The 13392-nt window shown below is 42.6% G+C and overlaps 1 protein-coding gene across 1 annotated transcript; it reads right to left on the bottom strand.

The window, feature by feature from the left end:
* Positions 1–436: 436 nt before the first annotated feature.
* avpr1aa (arginine vasopressin receptor 1Aa) lies at positions 437–7746 on the bottom strand. The gene is made up of 3 exons (XM_080437628.1): positions 6821–7746; positions 4164–4737; positions 437–1637 (listed from the first exon to the last, which is right to left on the bottom strand). The coding sequence occupies exons 1-3, from the start codon at positions 7229–7231 to the stop codon at positions 1333–1335; spliced, it is 1290 nt and encodes a 429-aa protein (XP_080293754.1). The 5' UTR covers positions 7232–7746; the 3' UTR covers positions 437–1332.
* Positions 7747–13392: the final 5646 nt, after the last annotated feature.

The raw sequence follows: 13392 nt of genomic DNA, 5'->3' as shown, positions 1-13392 counted from the left end.
AATCTAAACCAGTGATTCCCAAACTTTTTAGCTCGAGACCCAAAAGAGAAACTTGATGTCTCCCTGGGACCCAAACTAGTGATAATAGCGATCGTGTAGATCGGCTATCAAGTATTTTTTTCACAGAATTTCATGGAATTTCTTACCCAAACATGGGGTCCCGATCCAGTGCTTGGGAAACTCTGATCTAAACTCATTGCAGAAACCTAAACGATCAACATAAAGACACGGATGTAGAAGAATAAATATCCGCAAACAACAACATATATTTTCTGTGGCAATATATACAGTATGTTAAAACACATTAATATTCCTCATAACAGCTTTTCAGTGTTCACAATATTGTCCTTAAACTTTGTTACATTTTAGGCAGCTTAATCTGCCTGTGTGTGTGTGTGTGTGTGTGTGTGTGTGTGTGTGTGTGTGTGTGTGTGTGTGTGTGTGTGTGTGTGTGTGTGTGTGTGTGTGTGTGTGTGTGTGTGTGTGTGTGTGTGTGTGTGTGTGTGTGTGTGTGTGTGTGTGTGTGTGTGTGTGTGTGTGCGTGCGTGTGTGTGTCACTTTCAGTAGTGTCCATTTTTAACCACTTGAACCTATAAGCGTCCATATTCTGGGGGTCAAGATTAGCCGATTTAGAGCTTGTAGATCGGTTATTTTTCATTACATTCCATTTTGCTTACATTCCAAAGTCTCAAAGAGCCAGCCATTGGGCTCATCAGTGGATTGTCCATGCATTGTCACAGAGAAACTCGCCTTTAGCCAAGTGTGAAATGAATTGGCCTCTTTTCACACCTGACAAATCAGGCACAACAATGGGGGTGGGGGGGGACATACTTTACAGCATTGGTTCTTAAAGTGGGGACCCCCAGGGGTCCTTGAGGGAGTTCCAGGGGGTCCCCAGCTAAATGATGGATAGTTAGAAACCGAATGGACCCTTATGGGTCTGTAAATCTGAGAGTGTACAAATGTGTACACTCTCAGTGTTAAATTAACATTGATTTTACAATATAAATTGGGGTCCTAGAGATAGAAATGCCATTAAATGGGGGTCCGTATAGCCTAATGCATGTCAAACTGGGGGTCCTTGAGATTAAAATGGTTGAGATTCACTGCTAGAGCCGTAAAAGAAAATCTCTTATGGGGGGTCCATGGCATTATCTTTTCAATTGGTGGTCCGTGCGGGCTAATAAGTGTCAATTTCGGGGTCCTTGACATGAAAAAGTTTGACAACCACTGCTTTTACAGGGAAAAGATCAGGAAAAGTGAAGAAAAGAGGTCAGATTGTCATCGTGTCCCGTACAGTATATTCCTGTTTCAAAATCGACAGTTTTTCACTCATTCCGCCTGTATGGACGGAATGGAGGACTTGGGAGAGTGATTGTCCAGCTCTCTCCAGGTGCCCGAGGAGCACGTGGGGCTAGTCCGGTTAGTGGTCATTCTGGTCAACAGCGTGGTCCTCCTGAGGCTGCTGTCCGAGTCCTCCTTCTTGAAGTCCTGGTTGATGCGACGGCAACACAGGTGGAGGCAGTGAGTGAAGTCCTGGAGGAGGTGACCGCTGAAGATCATGTAGATCCAGGGGTTACAGCAGCTGTTGAGGCTGGCCAGCAGCGCAGACAGAGTCACCGCCGTGTTCTCTGACTCTGAGATGGAGAGAGAGAGAGAGAGAGAGAGAGGCAGAGAGGCAAGAGGTTTCATTTCACGATTTTTCAACAAAATAGCAGATCTACAAGCTATTTTGTAGATCTGCGAGCTTGTAGATCTGCTATTTTGAATAGCCCAAACACCCAAAGTTTCTGAAAAATAAATAAATAAACGCTTTCAAGATTTTTCTAAAATGTTCAAAAATAGCAGATATACAAGCTCGTCGATCTGCTATTTTTGACGTATAAATGGATGAAGTAGTTAAAATGATTGTGATGCTACGTTAACTACTTTAGCTGAGGACCACCTGGTACACCGAGCCGCGTGGACTTCACTTTGAGAACCACTGAAATAGGGCTGCAAGAAATTACTATTTTTGGGAAATTATTTGAATGTTGAATGTTCATCTCTGTTGAAAGTGGGTAATGAATGTATGGTTGCAGACCAAGACGACTCGTATCGTTGTTGTCGGGCAGAAACCTCTTATCTCCATATTCTTTCTAGTTTTGTGTGTTTTTGTAAATTAACGCCCTACTTGATCACACTGCAGCGTCACACAAAAGCATAAAAAGTAGCAGATCTACAAGTTCAAAACGTGGCGCGAAGCGACGCGTTTTTTTTAGCTTGTAGATCTGCTACTTAATGATGCTTTTGAATTTGAACCCTGAAAACTGACCGTTTTGGACATATGAGGTTTCCACCCGACAAGAGACGATATGTAGTTGGACCGTCATGGTCTATTTATATATATATAGGTCCCCTGCCTGTGTGGTGGCCCAGGCGGCGGCCGAACCTTGCCTACAGCAAAGCACGGCCCTGATTGAGATGCAAATCAGATTAGTCTGCAAAAGTAATTTCAGAGTTGGGGAATTAAATATAATATACGCATACTGTAGAATAACTGAATTCGAGGTTGAATCAGAACACTAGGGGGTGACAATTGCCATCCCCTGGAGGAGAATCTATTAACCGCATGTTGATGAATTGAATACATAGGACCACAATGGAAACAAGTCCCCAGGACCTTTTTAGTGTTATACTTTGAGTCATGCTGTCTACATTTCTGACTAATGAAGTATTCAATCAATCAAAAACCCTATATATATACTTTGTTGTTCAGAGTCCCCCAGGGGTCTGTACAAGGTCCCCTCCTCTTTTTCTCTCCCCCTCTACACCAAATCTCTGCGCTGAAAATAGCCGATCTACAAGCTCACAAAGCATCGCTCACAAAAAAAATTTCTTTCTTTGGCTGGAGACTGTCTCGTGCTGCGTCAGTTTCCACTCATACAAAAACAAAACAAATCTCTAGGTTACTATTAAAGGTTTCATGACATTCAGATTACATTAAAAGTCTTGGTCTTGTCATGGTCCTTCAAACGTGTATAAAAAGTTTTAACTGAAAATGTGACTTCACTATCCAAGGGCCAATCTCAGATTACTTTTCAGCCTAATTATTCAGAAAACCCCAAACCACAGATAATCCACTGAATGTTCAAAGTTCAGTTTTTTGGGGTGTAATTGAGGTCATAAAACCCCCCAAAAAACATAACAAATTTAAAAAGTGAAAATGAATGTCATAGAACCTTCAAGAAATACCATCTTATCCAGGTGATGCATGAAACAACAACAAAAAAAACAGAATATGTTGGATGATGACATACTTTCAGTGCACAAAAACATTGTGTAGCCTAAAACACTTTTCTGTGTTGCTATCATCTCTCAAGACACATTCTGTCAGCACCACTGCCTTCACCCATTAAGACCGGGAACACATCTGTATCATTTTTAGATTTATTTGGCTATTAAAAGAATAGCAGATCTACAAGCTCATAGCACGGCACCGCGCTATGAGCTGGTATATCTGCTATTTTTGAAAAATGTTTAAAATGATTGTGATAACTAATTTAGCTGGGGACCCCCTGGTACCCCCCCGGACCACTGGTTGAGAACCACTGTTATAGTAGGTATACACGCAAACAGCCCTTTTGCATGCGGTTGGGGGAAGCCTCGCCCCGAAAGTCTGGGTTCGACTCCCGCTTGGGACAATACTTTTTCAAACAACCGCAGACTACTTTTTTTCGTCGATAAAGTATAGTTTTGGACCATGACGGAGGCGCGCCGAATCGGCCGGTCGTCGCGGGCACTCGCGCCTGGAGGCGCTCGGGCGCGACTCCTCGGCCTCAAGGTCTGCTAGTCGACTAAGCGCCGTCCGAGTTATGTACCGATAGGCACAGAATCGTAAATGATGTTGTGGGGACTGCGTTTGCCCCAACTGCCACTCAGTGCTCTAACATAGCTCGCGTCGCCAGGCTCTCTCCCCACCCGGCTCTCTCCCCACCCGGCCCCCGGCCTCTTGCCTTCAACCACAAGCAAAAAGGCCGTTCGCGGTATACACACAGAAAGGTTCCTGTTTCTACACAAAAAGGAGGTGGTGCCCCCCAGATGGTGAATGGGTTCCCAGATTGCTCTTATTTTTATTCATTACCCTCCAGTTTATTGCAAATAATCAACGCCCAACCACTCACCATCCCACTGGAAGTTCTCATCCCACACCGACCACATCTGCACGATAAAGAACGGCGCCCAGCACACGATGTACGCCAGAACGATCACGACGGTCATCTTGACCGTCCTCAGCTTGGCTCTGGATATGGTGGTGACGCTGCTGACCGAAGTCTTCCCGATCAGTCCCTTCTTGGTGGCGGCGGCAGCTCCTCCCGCCCCAGCGGGCGTTTTCCTGGTCTTGTACTTGATGTTCTTCCAGATGCTGTGGCAGATGAAGCCGTAGCACAGCATCAGCACCGCCACGGGGATGAGGAAGATGCCCACGGTGATCCAGGTGATGTAGGCCTTCACCCCCCACGGCCCCACGAAGTGGCCCCAGCAGTCGTAGACCTCGGAGCCGTGCTTGACCTCGCTGAGGGAGAAGATGAAGTACTGGGGCGTGCTGAGCGCCAGGCTGCACAGCCAGGTGGAGATGATCATGATGTAGGAGCGCCTGGTGGACTGCTGCAGGGTCTTCAGAGGGTGGCAGATGGCGATGTAGCGGTCCAGCGTCATCATCACCATCATGTAGGTGGAGGCGAACATCCCCATCACCTGCAGGGGGGTGTGTGGAGGACGGTTACTCAAGTCGTGCACCATGTGCAATATACAGGTTGGTCTTCCCTCTCAGAGAGGAGAAATAGGCACTGGTATCAGTTTATTTTTAAGGCTATATTGATGGGAAGTTTCCACCATGTACCACACTGCTGTTAGAGTGGGAAAACCGCACAGCAGCACAGTAGAAAGTACTCATTATGCAGAATGTCCCTTTTCACAAGTTTTCAAATGTATAAAATCTTTGGAAAATAGCAGATCTACAAGCTCACAATGTGTCGCATCGCGACGCATTGTGAGCTTGTAGATCGGCTATTTTCAAATGGCCGAAATGTACATAGGGCTGAAGTGGGTAATGTATGTTTTGATATTAATCACAATCTACAAAGTAATAGTAACTCAAGTTTTCAAATAATTGTAGTGGAGTAAAAGCCTCTGAGTAGTGGATGTAGTGGAGTAGAAGGAAAAGTACTGAAAATTGGAAATATTTAGGGGGGGGGGGCAGAAAAATGTGTTAATAAAGCAACACAAACATGTTAACCCCTTTATCCACATTTTATTCTTTGGCTATATTAGAAACATCCTTTTTTTTTTTTTTATTAATGTAATTTTGTGAAAAATATTTGAATATATATATATATATGTATTTAAAGCGAACATTTGTAAATCAAATCTTTGCTCCTGGGGGTCCCTGGAACAAAATTTTTTGAGATCCGCGGCCAAATACATATCATTTTGCGGGTCCTTGACATGAAAAAGTTTGAGAACCACTGATTTAACACTCATCATTAACAAAACAAATATCACTTACCCTACCGTTTAAGATTGAGTTGTAGTGATCAGTTCTAAATCAATATATTCCAGGTTAATAGCCCATGCAGTCCTACTGATCACCCAACCTTTAAGATTGAGTTGATGTTTATAGTTCTAAATCAGGGGTCTTCAACAGGGGGTCCTCAGAGCTACTATAGGGGGTCCACCAAATCTTTGTGTGATAGGATTTCGTTTTTTTACATTAACCATTTACATTTACATTAACCCTAGAATTCCTTTTCTGAGGGGAACATTAGCCGAAAATAACATTAGAAAAAATAACATTAGAAAATAGCAGATCTACAAGCTCTCAACGCCTCGCGCTGCGAGGCGTTGAGAGCTTGTAGATCGGCTATTTTTGGCAAAGAGGCTAGAGGTGTAGAGGGGAAAAAAGAGCAGACTAAGTAAAAAAAAAACTTTAATCTGAAACACAATTTTATACAATATAGAGTAGGGGGTCCCTGCTTCATCTCTCTCTCAGCTAGGGGGTCCTTGGCCTGAAAACGTTGAAGACCCCTGCTCTAAATGGATATATTCCAGGTTAATTGCCCCCCATGCAGTCCTACACTGACGCAGACAGCCTACCTGCAGGTGTTTGACTATCCTGCAGAGGAAGTCGGGTCAACTACAACTTACACTACAACTTAAGATTGAGTTGTAGTGATCAGTTCTAAATCAATTATATTCCAGGTTAATAGCCCATGCAGTCCTACTGATGTACCCAACCTTTAAGATTGAGTTGGTGATTATCAGTGGTGGAAAAAGTACTCACATTTTCTACTTAAGTAAAAGTATCAATACTGCAATGTAGAAATACTCTGTTACAAGTAAAAGGCCCGTGTTCAAAATGTTACTTGAGTAAAAGTACAAAAGTATTCGCATCAAAATATACTTAAAGTACCAAAAGTAAAAGTACTAAAATGTTTGAAAATAGCAGATCTACAAGCTCACAACACGTCGCGATGCGACGCGTTGTGAGCTTGTAGATCTGCTATTTTCAAATAGCCTATATATAAAACAGGGCTAAGGTGGTTAATGTATGTTTTATAATATAATAATTTATACCTGCAAAGTAACTAGTAACTCAAGTTTTCAAATAATTGTAGTGGAGTAAAAGTACAATATCTGCCTCTGAGCTGTAGTGGAGTAGAAGTAAAAGTATTGGAAATTGGAAATACTCAAGTAAAGTACAAATACCTCAAAGTACAGTACTTAAGTAAATGTTCTTAGTTACTTTCCACCACTGCCTATACTGATACAGACAGCCTACCTGCAGGTGTTTGACTATCCTACAGAGGAAGTCGGGTCCATAGAAGCGGTAGGTGATCTCCCAGCACAGCTGGGGCAGAACCTGGAAGAAGGCGACCACCAGGTCGGCCAGGCTGAGGTGCTTGATGAACAGATGCATGCGGGAAGCCTTCTTCTTGGTGTGACGCATGGCCAGCAGCACGCTCACGTTCCCCACCACGGCCACCACGAAGCTGACGCTCAGCACGGTGATCTCCAGCTTGGCCACCTCCTCGTTGCGGCCGAACGGGTCCGCGGTGGCACCGCTGCTGGCGTTGGAGCTGGAGGAGTTGCTGACCTCGGCCTGGACGGTGTAGATGTTGTTGTCGGCAGGAGAAGAAGTCCACGTCGTCATGATCAGCTCGTTGGTGGTGACCGTGGTGGGGCTGAACATCACGGACTGGTTGAGTCCGTTTAGGAGCAGCGCGTGGTAGTGCTGCACGATTAATCGAAAAAAGATCGTGATCTCGATTCAGACACCTATGCGATCTCGATTTTGAATTATGACGATTTTTTTTCAATTAAAAAAAAATAAAACAATTTTTTTTTATTTTTTTTGCTTAATATTTTTATATTTACAAGAGAATTGTGTGAGAATCGTGATCTCAATTCTTATGGAGGAAAATCGTGATTCTCATTTGAGCAAGAATCGTGCAGCCCTAGCGCGTGGTGGTTAGGAGGACTGCTGTGCATGGCCGGCAACAATCCTCCTTTTACGCGCTGCGGTAACGTGAGCCGTCTCTCGCAAACCCCCCCGAGCCAGCAGCGCCGTGCTCCAAGCGCTGTGTTGTGTCTCTCTCTTTCTCTCTCTCTCCCTCTGTGTGTGTGTGTGTGTGTGTGTGTGTGTGTGAGAGACGTGTGTGTGTGGAAACAACCTGACTTAAACACACAGGAGACCCAGCTCTCTCTCCTCTCCTCTCCTCTCTGGCTGCTGGAGACAGAGACTGTGTCACAGCCTTTTAAAGTCGAGTCAGATTTCACAGAGCGTGTGCGTAATGTGGACACGGCCAGAGCCAGCCAGTGTTGCCATGTCGGGCTTGTTATAAGCGACTTTGTTTGGGCTTAGGATAAGGATAATTCCTTTTAACAGGTCGTTCATGAAAGTCCTTGCGGTCTTGTTTCCAATGAGAACCTGTGAGCAATTGGGGTTAAGAGTCTTGCTCAGGGACAAATTTCATATCATCGGCACATATGCTGGGATAGCCTGGAATCGAACCTGGGGCAACCAGGGCCAGCTGGTTCCCTAGGCGGGCTCACTAACCACTCAGCTATGGCCGCTTCTTTATCTTTGATTGATTGAATACTTTATTTAGAAGTTTTGCAGAGAGAAAAAGCACATGGAAGTACAGTTTAAAATACACGGTCAGCTAAAAAGGATGAAAACCCCAAAGAAGCCTTTCGGCTTGATCCAATAGGGGTCCTCACACACATACTCAATTCATAAGAAGAAGTTAAGTTGCTGTAAACAACTTGGTTGTTTCTAAAGTGTAGTTGCTGATTTAGGGCTTGCTTCCAGATCTTTTTTAAATTAGTATTTAAACCGGTGGTTCTCAAATATTTTTCAAGAAAGTGTTTTGTGCCAGGGAGAATTTGTGTTGTTAGAATGTTTAAAAAAAAAAAATCCAATTATTCCACATTTTATTGCAAGGGTTTTTGAAAATAGCAGATTTGCAAGCTCACGACGCGTTGTGAGCTTGTAGAGCGGCTATTTTCAAATAGCCGCTGCATATAATGTTTAAAGTGCTCATGTGGCCTAATAATATGTTGCTTCTTTTGGGCTTGTTTTCCTAGACCTGGTTGCTTATTATTCTCACAAACTATGGCAACACTGAAGCCAGCCCCCTATAGTGCTCAAACAGCCAGTGAGGATGTGTGAAGCGGACACAACCCCCCCCTCCCCCACCACCACCACCATGACTACACTGTCAACAAAGTAATTTCCCCCACCCCCCTGTTAAATAAACATAAGACAGTTATCTTTTTTCCTATCTTTAAATTGTCTAGACAAGGCGGACCCCTTAGCTGAGAGAGAGAGAGATGAAGCAGGGGCCCCCACCCCCCCCCCCCCCCACTACATATTGGATTCATGTCAAATGTGTGTTTTCAGACATTTAAGACTTAACTCTTTAAGACCTGAGAACGCATCTGTGTGTCATTTTTAGATTTCGTTGGGCTATTCAAAAATAGCAGATCTACAAGCCCATAGCGCGGCACCGAGTGCCGCGCTATGAGCTTGTAGATCTGCTATTTTTGAAAAATCGTGAAAAATGTTGTGGAAATCTTTGAATATATATATATTTAAAGCGAGCATTTCTAGCTACAATGTTATTGCTTCTGGGGATTCTACAAATGTCTTCTAAATCAGTTTAAAACAGTTTTCTGAAACACTTATGTTGCTATAATATTAATGTCAGTGTCAAGGAGCCCCACAACGATATGTATTTGGCTGCGGACCCCCATCTAAAAAAAAATATTCCAGGGACCCCCAGAAGCAAAGATTTTAGTAAAAAACAATCGCTTTATAGATATATATTCAAAGATTTGCAAAAAAATAAAAACGATTTTAAAAAAAATAGCAGATATACAAGCTCTATGAGCTTGTATATCTGCTATTTTTGAAAAATCGTGAAAAATGTTGTGGAAATCTTTGAATATATATATATTTAAAGCGAGCATTTCTAGCTACAATGTTATTGCTTCTGGGGATTCTACAAATGTCTTCTAAATCAGTTTAAAACAGTTTTCTGAAACACTTATGTTGCTATAATATTAATGTCAGTGTCAAGGAGCCCCACAACGATATGTATTTGGCTGCGGACCCCCATCTAAAAAAAAATATTCCAGGGACCCCCAGAAGCAAAGATTTTAGTAAAAAACAATCGCTTTATAGATATATATTCAAAGATTTGCAAAAAAATAAAAACGATTTAAAAAAAAATAGCAGATATACAAGCTCTATGAGCTTGTATATCTGCTATTTTTGAATAGCCAAAAGTATAAAATATGGATAAAGTGGTTACACAGATGCGTCCCCCGGTCTTAAAGGGTTAAACCCTCAACGCTTTGTAAACTTGACCTTTGGCTCAGCACTTGGTCCGCTCTTTTTTCCCTTCTAAACCAAACACCTCTTTGCCGAAAAATAGCCGATATACTGTACAAGCTCACAACGTCTAATGTTCCCCCCAAAACAAGGATGCGAGGGTTTCAAGTGGTTAATGTAAAAATAAAAAATAAAAAAGTCCCTCTGGCGGCCGCCCTGCCGTATCTGAGAACTCCCTAGGGGTCCCGGACCCCCCGTTGAAGACCCCTGGTCTAGAGACCATTGTTTCTCAAACTTTTTCATTGTCATGAGCCACAAATTAATGTTTTTTGGCCACAGCAGACCCCCATCTGAAAATATGTTGTGCCAGGGACCTCCATACAGTGGTGGAAAAAGTACTCAAATTCTTTACTTAAGTAAAAGTACCAATACTGCAAAATAAAAATACTCTGTTACAAGTAAAAGTCCAGAATTCTAAATTTACTTGAGTAAAAGTACAAAAGTATTGGCATCAAAATGTACTTAAAGTATCAAAAGTAAAAGTACTAAAATGTTTGAAAATAGCCGATCTACAAGCTCACAACGCGACGCGTTGTGAGCTTGTAGATCGGCTATTTTCAAATAGCCGAGGTATAAAACAGGGCAAAAGTGGTTAATGTATGTTTCATAATATCATAATTTATATCTGAAAAATAACTTGTAACTAAAGTTCTCAAATAATTGTAGTGGAGTAAAAGTACAATATTTGCCTCTGAGATGTAGTGGAGTAGAAGTAAAAGTAACATAAGTGTTTCAGAAAACTGTTTTAAACTGATTTAGAAGACATTTGTAGAATCCCCAGAAGCAATAACATTTTAGCTAGAAATGCTCGCTTTAAATATATATATATTCAAAAAAAAATCACGATTTTTCAAAAATAGCAGATCTACAAGCTCATAGCACGGCACTCGGTGCCGCGCTATGAGCTTGTATATCTGCTATTTTTGAATAGCCCAACGAAATCTAAAAATGACACACAGATGCGTTCTCAGGTCTTAAAATGGGCTGGCCAAACTTAAAAAGTGGGGAGCCTGGTGAGCCAGGCAATATGTGCCCGTCGTCTCACCCAGTGGCGGAGCGTCCGGGGAGGCCAGGGAGGCGGCCGCCTCCGGGCCCGCGACCCTGGAGGGCCTGGAGGGCCGTCAGATAATACATCGGTAAAATCTGACAAAAAAAATACAAAAAAAAATACAAAAAGCCCCCCAAAAAGTGACCGAATCCGCCCAAAACCCGCAAAATTTTGCGCGTGCGCACGGGACTTGCACCCACGCCTCCCGGCCCGGCTTTGAGTTGTTCCGCCACTGGTCTCACCAGACCCCCATAAACTACCAAAACATACAATAGCTAAACTAACCAGAAACCGAAAATCATATCAAACAATACTTACAACCAGCCCATTGGAACTGAAATAAAGAACTACAAACAAACAAATGCAAGGGATCAAATACACAGGTGTGCTCTGCTGGGGTGCTGGGGAGCTTTGTGTGTTTTAATGCAGTGCAGTCTGTTCTCTGATGGACAGAGAGAAACATTTTGTGTCCCTGGAGTGCAGAAATGGGAGGAAGAGGGGCTGTGATTGGTTAGACACTCAGTGTATTAGCTTCAAAGTTTAGCTTTTCTCAACCTTGATATTTTTGAAAATTTCTATGAAAATAATTTGAAAATTCTACGACCTGCCCAGAATTAGGATGCCAGGTTGAAAGTAGTTGTAGTGAATGTGTCTATATCAGTGATTCTCAAAGTGGGGTCCGGGGACCACTAGGGGCTCTTGAAGGGGTTCCAGGGGGTCCCCAGCAAAAGCAGTTAACATAGCATCACAGTCATTTGAACCACTTTGTCTATTTATACGTTGGTTGTTAGAAAAATAGCAGATGTACAAGCTCACAGCGCGGCACTTTGTGCCGCGCTGTGAGCTTGTACATCTGCTATTTTTGAAGATGGATGGGTGTCCGTGGCCAAAACATATCAATTTGGGGGTCCTTGACATGAAAAAGTTTGAGAACCACTGCTCTATAATATAACATGTGTGTCACATGTTGAAGGAACAGCCATGGATTGAGATTCAGTCCTCTGCGATCTGCAAAAAAAAAGTTCAGTGGTGGAGAAAATAAATGATGTCTAAAATAACTGCATCGTGACTGCTAGCGGGTGGCAAGAATGTCCCCCCTGCTGCTGACAGAGTTTCTGTGCAAATTGAAAGTCTCTCTTGAGAGATTAAACTAATAATAACATTCAGACCAAATTAATGTGTGTAATTGTGTTTGTCTGTTATCTCAAGACAGACTTTCAATTTGCTCTGTAAGCCTGTCAGCAACATGGCTGTTTAGTTAGTGCCTTATCAGTAGTCACTGAAGTAACACACACACACACACACACACACACACACACACACACACACACACACACACACACACACACACACACACACACACACACACACACACACACACACACACACACACACACACACACACACACACACACACACAGAGAGAGAGAGACAGAGACTCTCTCCTACACAAAACAAGAGAATTGCTGTAAACAAAACACACAAGACTGCCTATGAAGTTGTTCATCAAAGCCGTTTTTTTTTTTTGCCTCATCAGTGTGAGGGTTATTCACTTCATTCTTTCTCCCATTTGCTTGTCCAACTCACCGAAACTACAAACACTTTTATGTAAGGGATAATTGTCGCCGAATGAAAACGCTGAGGGGTTTAATGATCCTGCTTATTACACGGCAACTTAATGAATAAATTAATACATTGACCCAAAAGTAACAACAAAACGAAGTATTTCCTTGCCTACGGTAATGAAAGTATTCCATAAGTGTTGTGCTGGCAACGCGGTCGCCTCGGAAAACAAGGAAGTGTTGATCAAATAGAATACATTTTCGGTTACTGCATCGTCCATCGCTTAAAACGTTTTCAAAAACATTATTGAGAGCATAAAGTTCAAGCAGCGCAGCGGGTGCTCTCAGTCTTTGATTAGACAGCGGTCTGTTATTGAGCGCATCGGTCATTATTCAGATATAACACACCGCTGAATTCAGCGATTGACCTATCAGAATCAAGCATTCAACCAAGCCGTGTAATAAATCAAAAGAAAACATCTGAAAAATATCGTCCAACACTAAGTTTGCACTGAGGTGAGAGAGTGATGATCAACAACTGTCTATCTGGCACCACGCATTCTGCATTCTCTATCTGTTACACTGAAAGTACAACTCCCTGCAACTGTGATGTCACATAACGTTTATGACATTGGTGTAAGTAGCAATACCACAATGTACTGTACATAATACTCTGTTACACATGTTTCAACTATAATGACCAATATAGGGATTTCAAGTTGTTGAAATATAAGTCTATCAAACTTTTGGAGAAAAACAAATGGGTCAAAACATGGGTAATCTGTGGTCTAGTACTCTTCAAGATTGTGATTGCATCTGGCACAAAAATCAGGCATACTGTAGGT

This window comes from Gymnoscopelus braueri (assembly GCF_963280865.1).
Source record: "Gymnoscopelus braueri genome assembly, chromosome: 9".
NCBI classification, from domain to species: Eukaryota; Metazoa; Chordata; class Actinopteri; order Myctophiformes; family Myctophidae; genus Gymnoscopelus; species Gymnoscopelus braueri.
The sequence above is the reverse complement of the archived record's forward strand: the minus strand, read 5'-3'. Positions and strand labels throughout refer to the sequence as shown.